Source organism: Chelmon rostratus, chromosome 4, assembly GCF_017976325.1.
Source record: "Chelmon rostratus isolate fCheRos1 chromosome 4, fCheRos1.pri, whole genome shotgun sequence".
In the NCBI taxonomy this organism is placed as follows: Eukaryota; Metazoa; Chordata; class Actinopteri; order Chaetodontiformes; family Chaetodontidae; genus Chelmon; species Chelmon rostratus.
The window spans coordinates 21,771,273-21,793,890 of NC_055661.1; the positions used below are offsets into that span (position 1 = coordinate 21,771,273).

Genomic DNA, 22,618 nt, shown 5'->3' on the forward strand with positions numbered 1-22,618 from the left:
ATGAAGGGCGGGATGGTACCTTCATTCTGAAGAAGGTGATACTGGTGAGGAGGTCCACAGTGGACTTGAGGTCCTGCAGCCTCTCGGGACTGCTGGCAGGGAAGTTGTTCTGCAGTAAAACAAAAACAAAGCAGTGAGCCACAACACATGACATCACATCCATCCTTGTCCATTGTGTGTGTTTGTGTGTGTTTGTGTCTGCGGGCACAGTCCGGCATGGCCACACAATTTCCAACACTTGTTACAGTGTGGGTGTGCAGTGTTTCCTGAATGTGTCTGTGCATGTTTCAGAGGAGCTGCCACTCTAATTAACACATCCGCCTGTTTTGTTTTCACCGTTTCTCACTAAGAGAGAAATGAGGAGAGAGAAAAGTACAGAAAGAAAAGAGAGGGACAGTAGAGAAAAGGGGGGGAGGTGTGTTGATGTTTGCCTATCCAGCAGTTGGCATCTATTAGAAACTTTTCGATATATGAGTGCAAAGAGTCTTACTCTGTACATGGACAGGTCAATCCTCAGAGAGTTGTGAAGCTGATCCAGGAGCTTGACAAATCGCTCTTTCTGCAGGCATAACAACACACACGGTAACAGATTTTCACATCACTAAACTTATAGCAGACACACCATGCTGCTTAATATTTAAAGGCTCAGCCATTCTGCACCAACATTACAAATAAGCACATTATGTTGATAGCAAAGACACATGATTAGATGCCTCATCGCTGGATTTCATGAATACAGCTGCGGCGCTTGTTAAATTTACTGATTCTGCTGACTGTTCCTGCAGCGACTCACCCCAAAGTTAGAGGCAGCAAAGCGGTCAGAAGCAGAGACGTTGTTGGTTGCCTGCGTGGTGTGAGCGTAGTAGGCATTGATGTTCGCCAGCAGGGTGCTCATCACTGCAGGCACGCCTGGGCACATGTACTTGGATGACAGGCAGGCAAAGTGACTGCAAAAGAGGGACAGACATGTAAGCAAATACAGGACACGTCACAGAGAGCTTGCACAGGAACATGCAGGGCCGGGTTTTCAAAATAATAATTTTATATTATATAATGAAGTCAGGCGTGCAGACGGCAACATACGTCATGGCCTGGTAGATGGACTCCACTCCATAACGCATAGCGAATTCGTCTACAATCTCCTGGGGAGTCTCCTCAAAGTAGACCTTCCATGCATCATCCCCTTTGGCGTCGGGGATCTTCACCACGCCGTTGTTCTGGATATCTGTGACATAGTGGAAGAGGTTCTACACAAAGGAAAGTAGGAAACAAAAAATAGAAAAATAGGAGAGGGTTAAGGAGAGCATTGAAGGAGATGTATAGAAAAAATAGTGAGCAAAGGTAAGAGGAAATACAGAAGAGAAGGTCACTGTAAATGGCTATTAAGAGCTTTGTCATGTTTAGGGATATAGATATGTTTAGGGAATACAGGAGGAGCCATGACATGCTGATAAGGTGTGTGTGACCATGGTTGTTTGAGTGTGTGTCTCTGCTAGCCAGCATGTTCATATGACTATACCTTAATTCTGTCATTGCCAAGCTGGGCTGAGCGTTCACGTCTCTCAGATGTAATCAAAGTTTCTACGCTTCGTTGTACAAAAATAGAGCAGACTACAACCTACGATGTGATTATCTTTAAATGGCCGTGCCGCATGAAGAACCATTAAACTACATTATGAAGCCAACAGGAGGTGCTGTCTGGACTACTCAACCATAAAGCGTTGCGCTGCTGTAAAACATTCTGAGTTGGCTACGTGGTTTATGGCCACTTATGTGCAGCAATAACAGCGGTCATTTGTCTGTTAAGGTTCAGCTAATATGCTGTGTTGAGTAATGGGCCGAGTAATGACTCCGTACAAGGCTGTGATTGGTCTACAATCAATCAGCAGAGTTTTCCGCACAGAGCCAGACTAGAAATGTGTCTGATGTCTGGAAGTGGCCTTTGTCTTATGAGAGCAAAGCAAACTTCACGGAGTATTAACTTAAGTTTAATTTGGAATGGATCCATTATGGAACTGAACATCAGTCAAGTAAATTAACCTGTTTGGCATGGCTCATTAGGATGACTCTGCACAGACACACACATAGTGGCTGGAAAAACTATTATACTCCTAAAGAGTGGCAATGCATTAATCAGTTGCCATGCGTAAATACACAGTCTGTCATTAGTGTGCAGCGTACACATCCACACACAGTAAAGACTGCGGAGGCTCAAATGCATGATTTCCATAATGTTGTGCACGCTGTTACGCAGACCAGCAGTGAAGTTATTGCAGCCTGGCCTTTAAGGAAAGGTTATAAAATGAACCAGAAGTGCCAAAATGCATCAACATGGATATTTTTGTTTTGTATTTGTTCTTGTCTTGTTTTTGTATTTGTCTGGTAGTAAAAAAGGTTATATTAAAAATAGCCTTATAGGTCAGTGTAGTGGAGGAAGAACTACAATATTCCCAAGAATGTAGTTGTAGTGGAGTGAAGGTATAAAGTCTCCCAAAATGCACATGTAAAACACCAGAACATCAAAACAGCGTTTAAGTACAGCTCTTGAATAGATGTATTTCATTGCCTGTTCAAACACACACCAACACGCACACACTGAGCTTACTTCGTGCAAACAGGTGTACTGAACATGATAGGGGGCGACCGTCTCCTCTCCTTTGATCTCCACATTAATGTGCATGCGGATAGCTCCAGATACAGCTGATTTGTCTGTACGCTTGTCTGTGAAGAGCAGAAGACATACAGCAGAACAGTTAATATCTAAATCAGAGAAGGTAGGTCAGCCATAGAACCGCGAGGCGAAGTGAACTGACCATGGTGTGGTGATGTGTAAGTGATGAGGGCTAAATAATACGACTGACACAGTGTGACTGAACTGACCGAGATTGTACCAGACGTCCATCTCTCCGCTCAGGGTGCGGACCTCGATGATAGTTTGACCGAGGAAGTCGTCCGACTCCCGCTTGAACTTCTGCTTCACGCGAGACTTGATGTCGTCGTCCTCGTCCCACACTCGCACCTTGATGCGGTCCGAGGAGTTGTGACATTCACTGAACAGACACAGCCACAGAGTCAGCCAAAGCTGCCAAATATAGTGGTTACACTGACGGCTGGCCAAGAAGACCAGATGAATTACTACCATGACTCATGAAATATCAGAGGTGTAAATAAAGAAACAAATCTAAATCCATTTTATTTCATCAGCAGGAAGCAGATAGAAATGTTGAACTGCATCAGTGCGACAACGAGAGCTGGAAAGTTTTGCTGACTTACAGAAAATTAATCAAAAATATTGATAATCAATTGCAATTTGCTAGTTGCTAATTATAAATTGAATATCTTTGGGTTTATGAGTGCTATTTGGCCAAAACAAGCTACTTGGGGATGTCACCTTGGCCTCTGAGAAATCCTGATTAGCATCCTCTTCTAATATGACATTTCATTGGCTAAACAATAAATGGACTGACTGGGAAAAATAGCCACCGTATTAAAAAATGAAAAGAATCATTATTTTCAGCCCTAATTAATACAAGTTTCACATATTTTCCCAAGAGGTCTGACTCACAAATTAAACGTCTCCTCCCAGACAGGGTTGAGGTTGCCGTAGATGGTCTTGGTCCTCTTTTTGGTTTTTCCCACCTGGACGGTGACGTAAGGATCACTGGAACCGGTTTTATCCTTGGCTTGTAGACCCTGGGCACACAACACTAGGAAGAAGAAAAAAATGGCAAGCTGGTCAGAAACTGAGACAGAGAGAGTGTGTGTGTGTGTTTGTGTGTGTGTGGATGCAAACAGATGCCTCTTAAATCATCTGACCTTCTGCTCTACTGCCCCACAAACGCCACCTGTGCTCTCTTTATACAACGCAGCCTTGTCTCTTTTTATAGACACACACACACCTGACACAAGCCGCCTCCTCTGACTTTGATGTTGGCGGCGCTGACCTGCTCTGTTCAAAGCTACTGTACCGGACCAATTTTGACCCAACTCTCACCTGTGATGCTGATCTTGGCCGACCACTTAGAGGTGCCGTCGAGCACGCTCTGCTTGATCTGCTTCATGTGGGTGACGTGGGTGGCCTTCACGATGGCGAACACCTCCTGAATGAGCTCGAAGATCTCAGGCTTGTTCCTCTCGCGGATCTTCATGCGGTCTTTCAGAACCATGATGATGTTCTGGGTTCGGTCCTCCGCGCCGTGTTTGGAGCTCTTCTCTGCTGCTCCTGGTTAGCATGAAAATAAAAACGAGAAGCAAAAGGATTAGTGAGTAGTGTTATATACAAATAAGTTGGCTTACAGTTGCGATACGGTCAAGTCTACAAGTTACAGGAAAACTTGAAACTGAGATTTTACTTTAAAATACAGAGAAGAAGCCCATGCCGGTGATGAAAAACTTGGCCATATTTCATGAATGAGAGGCGGACACATTTGCAGAGCTATTAAATGCTGAGTAAAAGAGAGGTGGATGACAACTAAAGACAAACGGCTTTCAATATCCTCTCAAGAAAACAAAGAAAATAAGAAAGTAGGACTGGGAGAAGGAGGAGGAGGACTCCGTGCTTGGCATTGATGAATAGAGATAAGAGGAAATAGATGGACTTGATTGTTTACTATTATTAATAAAAAAAAAAAGCATCACTGACACAAGAGGTCTAAAACATAAAGTCAGCAAATGGTTGTTCAGCTCCTGCAAATATACAATGTGGCAAAAGGCATTCTGGGAAATAGGCTTATTCACTTTGTTGCCAAGGATTGAGATGAGATCGGCGCTGCTCTCATGCACGTATTAATAAAGGTGAAGCTCGCCTGGCTCTGTCCGGATGTAACAAAATCTACCTCATTAATGATGCTCACTAATTAACACAGTACATCTCATTTGTCTAATCCGCATATAAACCAAAGGGTTTTTTTGTTTGTTTGGGGGTTTTTTTACCTTTGGATGGAGCCAGGCTAGCTGTTTCCCCTTGTTTCCAGTTCTTATGCTAAGCTAAGCTAACCACCTCCTGGCTATATCTTTGTATTTAATGTGCAAACATGAGAGTGGTGTCAAGTGTGTGCTGCTAAATTGAAATTAAATCATCGTATTTTTAATCCACCCGCTTTAGGGGCTCAAACGGGGGTAATCCTTTCTGATTGCTTACTTTGCAGACAGTCAGCGTTGAGGAGATCTTGGCACTTCTCGTGGCATTTGACTCCACACTCGGTACAGCGCATGCCCTGGCGAGCAATACCCCACAGCAGCCCCTCGCACTCGTAGCAGTAAGTGGGAGTGGTGGCTGTCCACACCTCAAAATTGTGTGGCGTGGTGCAGGAGATGGGATATATGAGGGCCTGGAGGGTCTTCTTGTAGACATGGCTCTTCTACAAGGGTACGGAGGAGAAAAGTGCACAGTGAGTGTGCTAGTATAACGTCTGGCATGATGTGAATTAATATTATAAACATGTCACAACTCTGACCAGTTCTTCGTTGTGCAGGGTGCTGGACGTCAGGGCCGAGGTGATGCCTGCCTTCCTGGAGTTCTGAACCAAGGACTGAGTGGCAGGAAAGAGGAGGGGTCAGTTTCTCTCAGCTCCCACCTTAATATCATTTTTTATCAAGACAAATCTCAGTGCGGCCTATGAGGCCATGTGCATTATTACTGTCTGGCTGGCAGTGTTCCCCTGAATAGTTTCAGCAAACTGTAGGTGACAGCTGCAGAATTTTAAGTGCTTCCTTTCATAAGAGCGATCAATTTGCCGGCGAGGCGAGAAAACTAGTAAAAATTCATAAGCTACGTCTTTTGATAGCAAATGGTGTTACTCACCATAGCCTGTGGCAGTGCAGGGAAGGTGGAACAAGGGAGAGATTTAATATTAGAAAAAGGCAAGAATGGGGGTTTCCATAGAAGATAAACAATGCAAAAGAGATACTGAGAAAAGATGCATTCATTCGTACTGTAGTTACTGTGATAAACACGAATGAACATCCACAATGAAAACATGAGGGAGGGGGGCCAGAATCGAACAAGGTGAATCAACAGCCAGACGTGGAGACTTTAAAAGTGGGGGAGTCAACCAGACTTGAGTATTCGATATCTGAATGAAACACCCTGTGATCACTGCTCGTTCATTCAGGATTCCGACCTGTCTGATCAATTACCTGAGACACTCAGACAAATTGTGAAGGTGTGTGTGTGTGTGTGTGTGTGTGTGTGTGTGTGAAGGTGGGAGACAGATGCACCTGTCCGTGACTGTCTGTCTTTGCTTCCAGACTGTCTATTAATGAAGACAGTCATCTGAGCTAATTACTTGTGTGCGGTAAAGCTTGGATCTGGCGTGTTACAAAATGGTACACTGAGCTTTGCCTGGGAGTTAATAAAAATAGGCAGATTGCCTTCGGTTCCACTAGCCTCCACTACAGGACGTAGTTTTGCATTAAAAGCGATCGCTCGACATTTTGACAAATGCCATTTGCTTTCTTGTCAAGAGTCAGAGAAGACTCAAACACTCTTGTCTCTAAGTTAAATATAAAGCTGCAGTCTGCAGCCAGTTAGCTTAGCTTAGCACAAAGGCTGGAAACAGAGGGAAACAGCTAGCCTGGCTCCAACTGAAGGTAATAAAATCCACCTAGCAGCACACACTAACATGTATGGTATATTTAATTTGCTTAATCGGCGCAAAAACTGATTAAAGCTGCTCACAGGGGGGTTTGCCAGGTAAACTCTTTCTTCTGCTTCCAAACTTATGGATAATGAATTAATTTTCTCCACTAACTCTCGGTAAGAAAGCAAACAAGGGTATTTCTCAAAATGTCAAATTATTCCAGAAAAGTTTTCTTTCATTTATCTTGAAACATGAAAACTAACAACAGAGATGGAAGTGATGATTCTGTCCAGGCTCTGTTTTAGAAGAAGATACTCTTGTACGGCTTGTATGAATGAGTTACAGCTTTCAGCAGAGGATTTATATTCCCCACAGTCTCATCTCTAATGAGGCAGTGTCAGGGAGGCATGGGGATGATGGCAGCGTGGGGTAATGAAAGGTCTGTTAGATGACAGCACATCAGTGTCAGTCAGAGGAAACCTCTGGCCTTGCCTGTGGCCCCTTAGCCCTGCAGCTCGCCCTGTCAGGCTGTAATAGCAGGGAAATGTATTGTCTTTTAGCAGAGTGGATGTGAGGGCTAAAAGACGGAGATGAAGAGGACTGAAGAGAAGGAGGAATTGTTGAAGAACAGAACAATATGGTAGAGAGAATAAAACGGAAGAGGACTGAGAATCAGAAGGAAAACATGAGCAGGTTCAGATGAGAGTGCTGACTGCTGAGCTGAGTGATAGATGGACTGGGGAGATGTGAGACACTTAGTCAGTGGAATATAAAGAGATTAGTGCAGAAACTCACCAGATCTCTGACCAGAGGCATAGCTTTCCTCTTCCTGAGGTCTGGCATGCTGTCAATGCTATAAAGAGCACCACCCATCCTGGAGACAAAACACAAACCAGCTACTATTTCAGCTACAGTTTTTAACTAGAACCTGGACACGCCAAATCAATTAGACAATAAATGCATCCAGGCATTAAGGCCATGGGCTTGCCTTTCGGTTGGTACATTATGGACAGCATGAACAGCGTCATGGTTACTTACCCTGCTGATAAAAGCAGAGAGGCGATGCCAACACTTTCTCCTCGGGCCTGTGGAGAAAGAGAGAGATGAGATGAAACAGTGAGGCAAGCAGGGTGTCATAAGAGATGTGGCTGGAAAAATGGGAATAGCTCATTATAGTCCTGTACATAGTGCTTTTATATTGTTCTTTAGACATAACAACAGGATCGAGAGACATTGTAGGGTGTTCCTCAGCAAAAAGCAATATTTCATAGTGAGTTTTGCAAGCTGTAGCCACAATGACTGTGTTCCCAGAACTCACAGATGAATAATACAACAGTGCAAGAGGGGGATAGAAAGAAAAAGGGGGAGATTAGGGGAGTGGTAGAGCTGAGGTGTCTCTTTCCGAGTGTGCGTGGTGATTACTGACATCAGCAGTGGCTTCTCTGTGTTTGAGAATCATAGTAAAAGTAGATTACAGCCAGATGGCCATCCGTGTAATCATTCTTCTAATTCTATCTGCTCTTTTATTGAAAGACATGTTCTTTGTCCGCCTGCCTGTTCAGAGAATGACACACAGCATAGATACTCACGTCACACTGGCGCACAGAAATAGTCATGATTGGAAGAAACACCAGGCTTTGAAAATGACACTTAGCAGGCTTGCAGCAGCTGCTTGGCTCCCTATAAATGTATGTGCTGCACAGGATACATACAACATAAACTAGACTGATTAACACACTACTGGCCGCACCCACCTGAGCGTCTGCTCCAGCCATGAGTAATCAGAATGGACTACATGCAAATCGCTACGAGGATGGCAAACAACTGAAAAGAAAATAATGAAATGGCAAAACAGTACAAGGGATAAACAGAAACTATCAAATAAACACAAGACAATAAAATCCACAGCAATAACCAGCTAATAACTGGGAAACATGGTGGACCAGTCAACAGAAGCTGGAAAAAAACAGTAACAGCAGGACATGCGGGGACTGAAGCAACAAGTCAGTGAGCTCAAATAGTAGACTTATTGAAGCAGAGCAACAACAGAGACGACATATTACCCTCTCTTCAGAGCTCAGGCATTCACCTGCATGAATGCACAATCACACATCTACATGCACAAAGATACACTAAGACACACACATATATACACACACACACAGGCTGTACCTCTTGCAGCTGCAGTCGCACTCTGCTGAAAAGTCGAAGCCAGTTGGCTTTGGCTCTGGCAGGACCAGGTTCCATGATTTCCCTCTTTGGGAAGCTAAAAGAATGATTGAAGAAGGAACAAAGTTATTCATTTATGTGCTAGTGTGTCTATATTAGTGAGTGTGGCGAATGTAGAATAATAATGGAGAAAACTATGCCGAACTAATAGTAGTAAACTCGCTACAGGGGCAGTCCACTGATTTTGCACACTGGGATCAGTTTATGTGTCACAAGGAGTACTACACAGCCTGTGAAAACTGTTTTTCTAAAGTATGAAAAAATGACCCTGATGACGTCATTCGTGATTAAGTTGCTTTGAAGGAAATGTCGGGTCCAGCATTATTTGAAACTTCAGCCGTACTAAGGACTAAAAGTCAAGATATCTCAACCTGTGCTGCTTAAGTTTTGATCATTCTTCTGTTATGCGTCTCTCCAACTTTGTGGACTGCAATACTAAATCACTGATGTAGCCCTTTAATTGGAAGGTTAACTATGAAGCGAGTCTCAAAGAAAAGCAGCCTGTGCGACCTGTTTACAGATCTGAGCCCCTTCCCCAGAGTCTGTTTCCTGCGTTCCTCTTTTGGATAATTGGCTTCACTGTCCCCATTGGTTGTCGTCTGTTGAAGTACATGTACTGTATGCACTTATTTGAATGAGCTGCCAGATCTTTGTACCGAAATATAGCTGATGTATTTAAATGCGGTGTTGACTGTGTGAAAGCTTATTTTTGTTCTATGAAGCTGAGTGTGTGTGAACAGTGTTCACCTTGGAGCAGGTGGCTCCTCTGTTTTCTCTTCAGGAACAGGAGGGACGCTCTCTGCCGCTGGAGGCTGCTCGGGGGGTTGAGGTTCCTCCAGCAGCACCTCCGACTTGGGCTCAAGCTCCAGGGGCTCGGTCTCTGGTGCAGGAACCTGTGATGTAGTTGCAGGGGTGGATGTAGTGGTGGTAGACAGAGCTGGCTGGGTGGGTGCAAATGGAGGCTTGGTGGATTCTGAAGTGAAAGGGGGCAACTGGTCGTCCTGTGTGGCTGGAGGTAGACCAGGAACTGCGCTGGGGGGCTGGAGCTGATCATGGGCTGGCCGCTGCTGATGCAACGACGCCTGCTTCTCCAGTGGCGGCCTGGTGGAGGAGAGACCATCAGAGGGGGGCATCAGGGTGGGGGCAGTGCTTGTGGGTGTCGGGGTGTAGGGCAGCTCCTGGTCTTCACTGAGCGTCCCATCAAGTGGATACATATCTTCATCTTCCTCATAAGGCATCTCCTCCTCATCTTCATAGTTGTACTCTCCTTCCTCCCCATACATGTCACCCTCCTCTTCAGCATACAGCGCCCCCTCTTCTCCTCCGTCTTTGAGGTATCCTCCCTCGTCGCTGTAGACACCTTGGGCGTCCTCACCATCCCAGCCGGGGGAATCCTCTTTGCCGTAGCTGACGGAGGAGTGGCAGGAGTGGTAGGAGTCGTTCTCATCGTAGAACTCAGAACCTCGCAAGCTCTCGCCGTCCTCTGCAACAAACTCCTCACTGAGCTGAGAGCTGCCTCGACTCAACTCGCCTGACGAGGCGTAACGACTGTCTGTGGGACTGAGGGGGGAGACACAGACACCTGTTACAGAAACACACCCACACAGGGTTAAAGGAAAACTAGGGGAGCTCCCACACTGACACAATAAAGAGTTTGGCTGTCACACTTAAGGAACTTGTGTTGGGGCCAGGGAGGGAGACAGCTAACCAATAGGAAAAGAGGAGTGACTTTGAACCAACCAATAAGAAAACTCAGAGTAGGGGAGGTTTAGGGCAGTGATGCATCTATGTAACTGCAAAGGGAATCATTGGTATGGACACCAGTTCACACGCAAATTAACACAGAAACAAACACCATACAAAAAGATACAAATAGACCTATTCGAATGAAAGAGAGTGAACCTGGAGAGGTTGAAGATAATTTATTAGCCTGGCAGAACAAAGACAGTCCCTTTTTGCGGATAAATAAGTGAATAATATTTATTCACGATGATGAATGAGGCTATTAGACGTTGAGACAGACCAGAGAGATCTGAGACACATGCAAAAACAATTTCTTGCACACACACACACACACACTCACACACAAGGACACGCACTCACACTTGATTGTTTCGTCTCCATTGATTACAGTTGTGTTGGTTCAGTAGTGCAGGGGCAGTAAAGGGGAGAACTGTATTATGGCTCCGGGCTGTGAGCCAGAGGTAATATACAAGTATGGGTGAACACATAAACACTCCATCACGACACCGCTGTTCTTTTCTATTCATCATCTATCTCACAATCTCTCATCTAACACAAAGACTGACACGGTGACAAATGCTTGCATAATGTGTGAGTCTAAATAAATGTCTGCCCCCTTTCTTTGCAAAGAATAAAAAAAAAAAAACATGGTGAAACTAAGATGAAAATGAATGTAATCTGTCTTGGCCTCTCTGCCAGGGCCCCGTTATTGGGCTGAAGGCCTCCTGCTGTCTCCCAAGTGGAAATGAAATGTGTACAGTATAATTACAAAGTACAGGACACTGAGAATAAGACAGGGCTCTTCTTAAAGTCTCACGTACGGGATGAGGCTGTAATAACAGGCTGTCGCGGCAACAGATCACACAGATTCACACAGGCTCTTCCACAAACTCCAACCAACAATTAACCTCTCTGCCTCCGACTGTTATGAAACAACACACACATACAAGCAACTTGTCAATCACTCGCCCACACACATAAACACGAAACTGCGCAGAACTTACAAGAGTTTAACAATGGTGAAGATGAGCATGATACATCGTTTGTGATACTGATTCGTGATTCTTCACCAGAAACACAGTCAATATAGATGCAGGACCAGTAGTTTTCTATAAAAAGTATAGAATATACATATACAGAGATAGGGTGAGAGCGCATGCATGCAAGCACAGCGGGCGAGGAGGACGGGACAAGTCCACCACTGACGTCACAGCGAGACGGAGTCACAGGCCGGAGCAGGAGAAGGAAGAGGAGGAGGAGTTGGAGAGGAGGTACAGAGACCCACCTATCGGACAGTGAATGCCTACTGTCTAGAGAATACTGACGACTGGTGCGCCGGCTCGACCCTGAGCCTGAGTCGATATCGCTGCGCCCGTTGGTGGCCGAGTCTAAACTATCATAGCGTCTGGTAAGAGGAGCAGGGAGGGAGGAGGAGGAGGAGGAGGAGGGAAGAGGTGGGAGAGGAGCATCAGTAGAGCTCAGTGCAAACCTTTCAAAGAAAGCTCTAACCAAACTGAGCTTCTGCACTGCACGGTTAAAGGACAGCATCGCAGTTTTTCCAAGCTTGCCTTGAAACAACGGTCAGGTGTTGAGCGTTGGAGCAGGTGTTGCTTGCGGTGATCATTCCTCCTGTTCATAGTGGCCATTAAAAGTACCCATCCTAATGTGACAAAATCCCCCAAAATTGCAAATAGTTAATCTGGAGCTAATCAGTGGCTTCAGCAGTCTGAGTCTGAATCCTCGATTGCAGCTCAAGTCTATGGAGAAACAAAGAAGGAATTTTGTTCTAAATATCAATATACCCACCATCACTTAAACTGTAAGTGCAAAGGAAGGGATCTCTTAATGGCCACTGTGACCAGAAAGACTGATTACAGCAACCTGTTTCTATGTCCATATGAACATCTGACCATTGTTTAAAGACAGACTTGAAAAAAAGTGACTTTATCCTCTAAGCTTCTACTCAAAGACCTCTCACTGAGGTTGAGCATTTGAAGGTTACCCATCTAAATCTAATATCAAATCAAAAGGTCAAACTTCCTGTTGCAGCTTTTCTGAGCAATGCATGAGTTTTGATCATCTGCCGCCTTTGAAAACATGTCCAACAATGTTCAGAAGTACTGTCATGTCCAGCAGCTCATTTAATTTTCTGCACAACAAGTTAGCGCAGGAAGAGATCACATGGGGTTCCTGATGCTCACACACTCAACATGCACACGAAGATGCAGGCACGCACACACGCATTCGCACATGCACACACGCACACACAAAAGATAACCACCAGGGCCCACTTCATACATGACCTGTATACAAGAACTGTGCGCCCCAGCATGCTTGTATACACTGAGGCCAGGGTTATTCTCTAGAGGAGGAGAGCACAGTGGGACAACATGTTACCATGTACAATACAGTGAAACAAAACAAGGCCGCAGGGGCTGAGCTGTCTCAGGGCTAAATACTAGACTCCAAACGAAGTTAATCACTGAGGAAAATTTGTTTAAGATGGGATAGTTTGGGATTGTTTAAAATGCGTGATACTACATTTTCAACATGAAACAGTTTTGTATTTTTGGTGTTTTTCTCTTCATGTCTCACCAAAATGAAGCCTTTTTCCCTGTTGCTGATACATTTTGACAGCCTGCCATGAGAATCTCATGAAAAGTTAACCGCTCAGTCTCAGTTGTGGCTGCAGGGTGGCTGTAGGCTGCTTGTTACCTCATGCCTCTGTGGTCGTAGTCCAGCTCATGCATTTCGTCGTTGTAGGAGTGTCTGTAGTGCTGGTGCCTCATGGGATACTGGTGCATGGAAGCGTTGGGCTGGGAGGTGGTGTAGTAGGGAGGCGGGATGCTGTTACTGGTCTCACTGCGGTAGTCACTGTCCCTGTCGTCCACGGCGCTGTCCGGATCCTCGTCTGTTCACGCAAACACAGCGGGAGACAGGACAATGGGAGGGGGAGAGACGAGAAGAGGATTTTGGGTCAGAATTGTATCATACAGCGTTTGTATAGTGACTAATTCAAATGTTTTTCATGATTTACTTTATAAAGTTTGGATTTAGGACAAGGCAAGGTGTGAATCACTGAACACATGCTAAATTGGCTTTCAAATTTGCTATGGTTGAAAAAAACAAGGATGAAGGTTTGGTCTCAGAAGTGATATCAGAACAAAAAACAAAAATCCTTCATTGAGTAAATAAAAAATAAATTAATTATAATGTTTTCCATTATAATAATTTTAAGACTTAAAATGTTATGAAAACCTGTGTTGTGTCCTTTCTGATCTTATTTTTGTATAATTTTCAATTCATTTTAGCAGAAAATTGACAATAAATTAAAATATAGATTATTATATATCCATATTAGTCACAGATCCTTTTTTCAGCCCTAAGTAGTGTCTGCAGGCATTCATTTCAGGCTGCACAGTGCCCCAACCTCCAGCAATAAGGTAGTTCAGCCTGTATGTAGTCTGAGAGGTGAGTTTGCAGCAGTCACTGCTGTTCATTAAGCTTGTTGTTTAGTGCACAGTAATAACTGAAGTTGACTCAGATAAGTGTCATCTCAGATCTTTCATTTCGACTGTGGTTAGCGGGACAGTATAAGAGCAATGTCAACAGAGACTTGAGTGAAACAAGCTGAAAGCACTGGAGAAACAAACCACCGTTTATTTTACTGTAACATCACTCAGTTTAATTCCAACACTTTAAATCCATCAGGAGACCATAGAAACGAGCTGAGAGGAAACAGGATGCGTGGAGAAAATATATATTTTCCTGGCAGCTAATGGTCTCGGAGGAAAACTACACAAAGAGATCATTACATTATGTGAGACATGGACAATAAATACAGAATTACTCCAAGTCATTAGCAGAGGCACATGAAAGAAACTTACTTTGCTGATCTCCCCACAGACTCCAATTACCTGCAAGGAGAAAAAGAGTTGGGGAAAAACCAAATTAGGTTTGGGCCACAATTAAACACATCGGCAGTTTAAAGCCAGGTAAACAAACACGTCGAGATTTACGGTCCTGAGAAATAATTACTTTAGGGTGTAAATATGTGTGCAGAGAGTTGATAAGTGAGGTAAATCCGTGTGCATGTACATGTGTGTGAGTTAAGAACAGCACAAGGTCTTCAGAGAAGCTCGGACCAAAATCAGCTTTTGTGCAGATGCTGCTGGCCTTGGTGCTGCTAAGTAACGCAGTAAAGGAAACGCACACATGCTGTTATCACCTCTGCACACACATGAGCATCATGCCACCAAGCAACCTCCCTGCCCACAGATTTACACTACACACACCTACCCACCTGCACCCCGTGTCATCATCACGACACAGACAGACAGTCAGACAGGCTGGTGTGTGTCTGACAACCCTGCATATGTCAGTTCACATTCATCACACATCTAGCAGCTATAAGTCATTCTAGTGCTCAGACAGGCTTGCATGCACGATTCGTCACGTCAGCTTCCCTCCCTCCTTCCACGCTTTGCTCCGTCTATCAGCCTCATTGCTACGTCCTGTCTAGTCAGCCAGAGACGGAGCAGAGGGAGTGAGGAGAGGAGAAAGGGGAGGCATAAAGAGGGGCCAGAACAGGAGGAGGTGGACGCAGGAGTGGCGTTTGACACTCACAGCACTGTGTGGATGGTGCATGAAGTGGTCGCTCCTGTTCTTCTTGATAGGCATACTGAGGAGGGGGGGGGGGGGGAAACAACAACAGCACACATCTTAGAAAATAACATGCAGCACTTCTTCTGAGGAAAATTGCTGGTAGGAATTATTGACTCTGGCAATTCAGCTGTTACTGGCAGCCATACAGTGTAATTAGAGAAAGCGTGGAAGACAAAGAAAGAGGTGGAGAGGAAACAGAGTCGGAAATGGGTTATGAAAGAAAATATTCTAAAGAGGAAGGAATACATGATTAGATATAGATGACAGATGGCGCAGAGATAGTGATGGGGATCTTACGTCTTGATCTCTCATGGCATTTAGTTGTTCAAGTTTTTTGGCCCAGTATCGAGCCTCTTCCTCTGGAATGTCTGCAGCACAAAACACAAACATGTTTCTCAGCACATACTGTACCTCGTGGTGAGACTGGCTTGCCAACTGCTCTTTCCAAGGTCAAGAATGAGCTTTCAATACAATGCAACAGCACTGGAGGCAGTGTTAGTGCTGGGCAGCACCAGAAACAGCATTAGTAGTAAATGTAGTATTATTAGGACAGTACAGTACTAATTGTGGTCCCAATAATAATGACAGTGGTCCAGGCAGTTGTTGTATGTTGAAGTAATGGTACTAAATATTAACTGCAGGAGAAGTTGTATTTTCCTGTTTCCTGTCCAATTATCCATATGTCTAAACTTTAATTCATATAAATGAAACAAGGCACAGAGTAAAGCACCAGGCAGGATAAATATGACTCTGATGAAAGGCCAAACCTAGTGGCAGTTCAAAGCGAGTGTCGAGCAGCAGCCGGTGAAAGGTTGGGTCTTTGGTTCCACAGATCTCATTCTCAGCCATGATCGCATTGGAATCCAGGGTCAGCCACTGGCCCGGACCCTCCTGGAAATGACAGAGGAAGAGGCGCAGAGAAATGTGACTGCAACAACACTTATGAATAAATATAAACATAAATATGCCTTTTGTGTGCTTGAAGTCTGTCATTCCTCTTAATATTGCTCCACATCTCACTTTGTTTTTCAATATACTAAAAAGTGTAATATAAAGCAATGATACTGTACAATACTGTTTGTATATTTCTCAGATATGAACATGCAACAACTATTGATCAGAATATAGCTGATAGCAAACAGTCACATACTCCAAAATATTCAAAAGCTCGGAGGACTCTCACATTATGGCCTTAATTAAAGTAATATTATTATTTTTTTGTTCTGTCCTAACCCATATGTCAATTACATTATTACAATAATTGCAGCCATTCATCATTCTGACTGGTGTACATGTAGAGGAAGCATAGCCAGTAAAGCCTAATGCTGGGATATGTCTGCGCCAGAGAGCGAGAGGGGAGTGTACCTCGTTGGACTGCCGTATGCTGCGCAGGGGGATCCATAAGGTGCCCACCATGGTGTCCCAGATCAGCCCTTTATTCCACACCTCCACTGTCAGGCCCAGATCCAGGCGGTTTATTTCGCTGCTCGGCAGAGAGAGGAAGAGGCGGATTTTTTTTTTTTAAAAAAAAGGAGAAATGAATTGGGAAAAAGCAGAGGAAAGAGAGTAAAATAACACAGACGGGGCCGAGTGGAGACAGGGTTGGATACAGACACCTCACTGCACAGAGGGATTTCAACGGAAATACAGTCTATGGCATCAGGAGCTGCACCTAAATCTGGTGATGGATATGCACTGTGATTCAATCTGCTGAGGGAAATGAGTCATTCAGCACGAAGATGGAAAAAGCAGGTGATTGTCAACGTGGCTGTCAGCAGGATGTAAGCAAGAGCACGACAGGAGCAGAGGCTATCTATATTTCTGTACAGCAAACAAAAGCCAGCTCATTTTTCCATCAAGCAACACTCATATACAGTCCATACAGCTAAGGTCTGGCCTAGGTAGGGTTTGTAAAGTGATTACAAATATGACTGGCAGATTATCAGCTCAATAAGCATCTCTCATTATCCAACAGAGCCTCTTCTCAAGCCCACTGGCTGTCTTAAGCGAACGAAAACCTAACAATGGCCCAAATGCATCTTTCTGTTTCCTTGGGAGTCGAGGAAGTAATCTGGCAAATGGCTGAATGTTGTGTTGCTTAACAAAAGGGGAAGAAACGGAGCGGGCGAAGAAGGAACATGCTGTTTTTTTGAGTTTGGTTTAAAGATATGACTGAATAGTTGGGCGTGTGAACTCTGCTGGAGCAGCTCAAACATCACAGGTGTTATGTCATCCCCTCACTCTTCGAAAGGGAGAGAGGCCACGAGGAGGAGGGCTAAATTAACCACTCTTAGGAAGTAGTGCAGCACTGACTCTGCCGCCCTGTGCTGCACAACATCTGTGTGTTTCTATTCCTGTGAATTAACAGTATTCATCTCTTATTTATTAGAAACTACGGACTTTCATCTGCCAACTCATATTCACACAAGATGTAGACTCTTATCTTTTGAAACTATGACATTACTAGGTTTAAATACTTAAATACAAAGTTCTTACATGAAAGTTCATTTACTATAATATTTTCAAAGAAGATCAAGTGATAATAATACTTTCTAGTTAAAAGACACATTGAAAGCAAAGCCAGAGCTGGAGATAAAGTAAGCAGAGAGCCTGGTCGCACCTAACCTTTTTTCAAAATGACCCAAATTGATCAAGCAAAACCAGAGATAGTGTCTTGTTGTATTCCACGCATTCTTCTTCCTTGTCAAAACTTCATTACCCACAATGTAACTGCACTGCCAAACAGTTCCGTCTAAGATTTGGTTATGTTTTGCCAGTAGCGGCTAATGTAGCCTCGAGCGGCTAGCCTCAAACTGGCGGGCTGCAGAGGTCTGGTAAGCTCTTTGCTTCCTGACTCCACACCCTTCAGATTTCTTGCATTTAAAAACGTAGTCTTCAGCCACAACTGACACTGACTTGAGTGACATCACGTGAGGCAATTTATCAGATTTAACGCAGCTCCATCTGGAGCCACAAAAGGCTTTATGCAACATTTTTCCCATATGCACTTTCAGTGTGTAAAGTAGGTTTCCCCTCAAGTCAACTGACACCTTCCTTTTGATAAATTTGATGGCTCCAGTTGTTGCCTGTGAGCGTTTATCTGCCTCCTGTCTGACTTCAATGGAACATATGCAATAGGAAGCAACGCTCTGCCAAACTTGAAACTCTGAAAAAGCCCTCTACCCATAAAACTGCAACCATATCTGTGTGGGTCCTACGGGTGCAGAGAGAAGGCTCATCACTACACTACAGGTGCTATTTAAAGGAGAAAGAAGTGCGCTGAAGAAGTGTGAGAGGAGGAAGAAATCGTGAGTGCAGCAAAGATTGCCCTCGAATTAGGCGACATCGCACAGTCAGATTTACAGAAGAGGAAAAGAGGGGAAGGCATGGTGGGATAAAAGGGGGCAGAAGACAGAAGCACTCACAACATGAAATCCTGCTCCCAGCACGGCTGACTGCCGCGCACAGCGATGGTTGTGCTCTTAACATTCTGCACCTTCAGGGTCACGTATGTGTTAAATTTCTCTGCAAAAAGAAAAACATAAATACCATTAGTCATGCTTCAGAGTGTGTTCATTTGAAACAGCCTGATTTAGTAAAAATAAGCAACAAATGGATGATATCGGTGGGTCACAACTCACCTTGGGGTCCATCAAGCTTGGCTTTCTTCACTGAAAAACAAATTTAGAAAATAAACAAGAAATTAGTCTAACTAAGTTAAGTCACAAGATAGCCCTACACGCCTCTGCAGCATCGCGTGGCAGTTGGGGACAGTGCCCCTGGACTGGCAGACTGGGGTGGTGGTCCCTCTATTTAAGAAGAAGGACCAGAAGGTGTGCTCCAACTACAGGGGGATCACACTCCTCAGCCTCCCTGGTAAAGTCTATTCCAGGGTACTAGAGAGGAGAATTCGGCCGATAGTCGAACCTCGGATTCAGGAGGAACAATGCGGTTTTTCGTCCTGGTCGTGGAACAGTGGACTAGCTCTCCACCCTCCGCAGGGTGCTCGAGGATTCGTGGGAGTTTGCCCAACCAGTCCACATGTGTTTTGTGGACTTGGAGAAGGCCTTCAACCGTGTCCCTCGTGGCATTCGGTGGGATGTGCTTCGGGAGTATGGAGTCCAGGGCCCTTTACTACCGGCCGTCTGGTCTCTGTATGAGCGGAGCAGGAGCTTGGTTCGCATTGCCGGCAGTAAGTCAGACTTGTTCCCAGTGCATGTTGGACTCCTGCAGGGCTGCCCTTTGTCACGTGTCTGTTCATTATTTTTATGGACAGAATTTCTAGGTGCTGCCTAGGGCTGGAGGGAGTCTGGTTTGGGGACCACAGGATCTCATCTCTGCTTTTTGCGGATGATGTTGTCCTTTTGGCTTCTTCGAACCAGGACCTCCAGCATGTGTAAGGGCGGTTTGCAGCCGAGTGCGAAGCAGCTGGGATGAGAATCAGCACCTCTAAGTCCAAGGCCATGGTTCTCGACCGGAAAAGGGTGGCTTGCCCCCTCTGGGTTGGAGGAGAGCTCCTGCCGCAAGTGGAGGAGTTCAAGTATCTTGGGGTCTTGTACACTAGTGAGGGAACGATGGAGCATGAGATTGACAGGTGGATCAGTGCGGCGGCAGCAGTAATGCGGTCGTTGTACCGGTCTGTCGTGGTGAAGAAGGAGCTGAGCTGAAAGGCAAAGCTCTCGATTTACCAGTCAATCTACGTTCCTACCCTCACCTACGGTCATGAACTTTGGGTCATGACCGAAAGAACAAGATCTCAGATACAAGCGGCTGAAATGAGTTTCCTCCACAGGGTGGCGGGGCGCTCCCTTAGAGATAGGGTGAGGGGCTCTGTCACTCCGGAGGAGCTCAGAGTAGAGCCACAGCTCCTCCACGTCGAGAGGAGCCAGCTGAGGTGGCTCGGGCATCTTTACCTGATGCCTCCTGGACGCCTTCCTGGGAGGGTGTTCCGGGCATGCCCCACCAGGAAGAGGTCCCGGGGACGACCCAGGACACGCTCGAGGGACTATGTCGCTCGGCTGGCCTGGGAACGCCTCGGGGTCCCCCCGGAAGAGCTGGAGGAAGTGTCTGGGGAGAGGGAAGTCTGGGCATCCCTGCTTAGACTGCTGCCCCCGCAACCTGGCCCCGGATAAGCGGAGGAAAATGGATGGATGGATGGTTAAGTCACAGATGTGACTGTTTTTAAAGATTTCACATTTTTATGCTGCAAATTAATGTTCAGTGAATCTCAAAAGTTCATATCTGTAGCTCATATGCATGAAAGTATGCTGGTCTGCTGGTGATTGACAGGAGCCTGGCATTTCGGGGGGTGGTCCTGCTCTTCTCAGCCAGGGACTCCTCTGTCCTCTTTGGGCAGAATGCCACGATCTCAATATGAAAGATGGCATCCGTTCAGCAGGATGTGTCAGGATCTCTGAGTCACAGGGCCAGAAGGACAGTTTGTGCAGGTGAGAGTAAACGCTGATGCCAGGAAGCAGAGCGGCCACACGCCCCGTCATCTCTGAATGATGTATGTGTGCGTATTCCTGCATGGCTGACGACAGGGGGTGGTGGATAAAAGACGAAACAGTGCTGCTTTTTGTCTGACACAATAGATGAGGCGCCGCTGAGGTGCCACTGCCAGCTCCTCCACGCAGGGACCTCTGGAGGTACCAGACTGACTTTTAAAACTAGTGACGTCAAAAGCCTATTCATTATTCATTCAATCCGGCACCCTGCCGATGCCCAGCATCCCCGTGTTCAGCACTGAGGTATTAATATTCAGACCTCTGGTTTTTTAATCCCTGCTGATTGCTTCTTTTCACTGATGTTACATTTCAGGAAAGAAATACAGGGAATGATTTAAAATCAATCTAATTGGACCTCAGCAACAAACTCCCTGAGTACGTGTACTTGGCTGCAAGAAAAATGACTTCATATTGTATGACCTACCATCCAACTCGCTACAATAGAAAGAACTACATAAATAAACACTCCCTGTTATTCAGTCAAGCATTATTAGGGTAGCAGAAGTGATTCTGACAGAGAAACACATTCTGAGTCATTTTTCTTAGTCGGTGACAGCAGAGCAAGCGTGATTATCATTGTGAACAAATTGGCTTCTAAAAATAGCGTCACCCCAGAAAACCATTGAGATGTTGCTTATCACTCAAATATTAGTCTGATTCATGAGGCAGGTGCTGGAGTAAGGGCTGTGATGGAGCATGTGCTGCTTAGCCAACTTCAAAGTCAAATCCCCTTCCCGATATTTTAGCTGCGGACAAGGCAGTCGCGCCTAAGGGGTGAGGAGGGTTCTTTTCCACAGAAGCATTTGGCAAAGGGGCGTTCAAATTAGTTATTTCTTTGCTTTACACAGATAGTAAATGACAGATGCACCTTGTCAGCACCCTTGCCAACACAATCTCTCATACGCTGTCCTCTCTCTCCACCACCAGCCAGTCATCTCTCTGCTCCTCTCTCTCCCTCTCACTCAATCACTCGCTCCGACAAAGCTCCCCCTGCCATGTGGCGAGTATGCACGTGTGCTCCCTTTCTATCTCTTTCTCTCGTGCTCTATTAATCTCTCTGTGCAGCCGGATGCGGGCAGAGCGAGCTGCATCCCCAACACTAAAAATAACCACTTCAGTGTGACAGGAGTGGGGGGTGCTGGAAAGGGGTGTGCGAGTGTGAGGATGGGGGGTGGGGGCGGGTGGGGGATACTTATAGCTCACAGGCATAAGACTAAGCCACCATTGCTGCAGCTACAGCACAGGGGAAGGAGTGCAGAGGAGTAGGTGGGGGAAAAAAGAGCGTTATATATTTTCTGCAAACCCTCAACAGAAAATGTTGAGCACCTGTCACAGCAATTAGAGAATTTCAATTTCTCTTTCTTTGCCAGGGAAAATTGGACAAATTCTCTCATGCGCTGGTATGGAGGAGCTAAAAGGTCTTTTTATTTCCTGAGGTTTCCCGATCAAACGCCTTGAAAGAGCCCCCACTTCAGAGCAATTACTGCTCTGGAGCAACAATACAAACCTGCAGGCAAGGGATGACAAGCCTAAAGATTTTGATGGAAAATGAGAGAGATATGACTCAAGTGCACAAATAAGTGAAAAGGAGTTATGATTGAGAGGTCATTATAGCTTTTCACTGTGCGCTCACTCACTCACTGCCACATAAAATTCAGTCACACACCAGCAGTACACCTTTGGGAATATGCCACTAATGGTGATTAGATTATGACACAATGGTTGTCACTGACGACTGAATACTCCACTCAGACGGACTAATTAAAACATTTGAGGAACATTAGAAACTGAAAATGTAGTGCAGCCTTACAGTGTATATACAGTATACACTGTATGGATTGTAAAGCTATATATAGTAGCTTGAGAATCATGAACCACAGAATATGAATGCTT

General features: G+C 45.2%; 1 protein-coding gene across 1 annotated transcript in view; it reads right to left on the bottom strand.

The window, feature by feature from the left end:
- Nucleotides 1-22,618, bottom strand: part of unc13a (unc-13 homolog A (C. elegans)) — a 44,696-nt gene that overhangs the window by 19,542 nt on the left and 2,536 nt on the right. Inside the window, exons 2-25 of the mRNA XM_041935378.1 lie at nt 18,860-18,889; nt 18,644-18,743; nt 16,584-16,701; nt 15,986-16,109; nt 15,516-15,586; nt 15,180-15,234; nt 14,441-14,470; nt 13,269-13,464; nt 10,186-10,370; nt 9,558-10,131; nt 8,754-8,847; nt 7,654-7,666; nt 7,377-7,489; nt 5,804-5,809; nt 5,457-5,531; nt 5,141-5,360; nt 3,995-4,222; nt 3,566-3,707; nt 2,881-3,050; nt 2,606-2,721; nt 1,084-1,247; nt 794-947; nt 491-559; nt 20-109 (exon numbers count right to left, since the gene is read on the bottom strand). Coding sequence (XP_041791312.1) covers nt 20-109; nt 491-559; nt 794-947; nt 1,084-1,247; nt 2,606-2,721; nt 2,881-3,050; nt 3,566-3,707; nt 3,995-4,222; nt 5,141-5,360; nt 5,457-5,531; nt 5,804-5,809; nt 7,377-7,489; nt 7,654-7,666; nt 8,754-8,847; nt 9,558-10,131; nt 10,186-10,370; nt 13,269-13,464; nt 14,441-14,470; nt 15,180-15,234; nt 15,516-15,586; nt 15,986-16,109; nt 16,584-16,701; nt 18,644-18,743; nt 18,860-18,889 — 3,137 coding nt within the window. The remainder of the gene's footprint in view (nt 1-19; nt 110-490; nt 560-793; nt 948-1,083; nt 1,248-2,605; nt 2,722-2,880; nt 3,051-3,565; nt 3,708-3,994; nt 4,223-5,140; nt 5,361-5,456; nt 5,532-5,803; nt 5,810-7,376; nt 7,490-7,653; nt 7,667-8,753; nt 8,848-9,557; nt 10,132-10,185; nt 10,371-13,268; nt 13,465-14,440; nt 14,471-15,179; nt 15,235-15,515; nt 15,587-15,985; nt 16,110-16,583; nt 16,702-18,643; nt 18,744-18,859; nt 18,890-22,618) is intronic.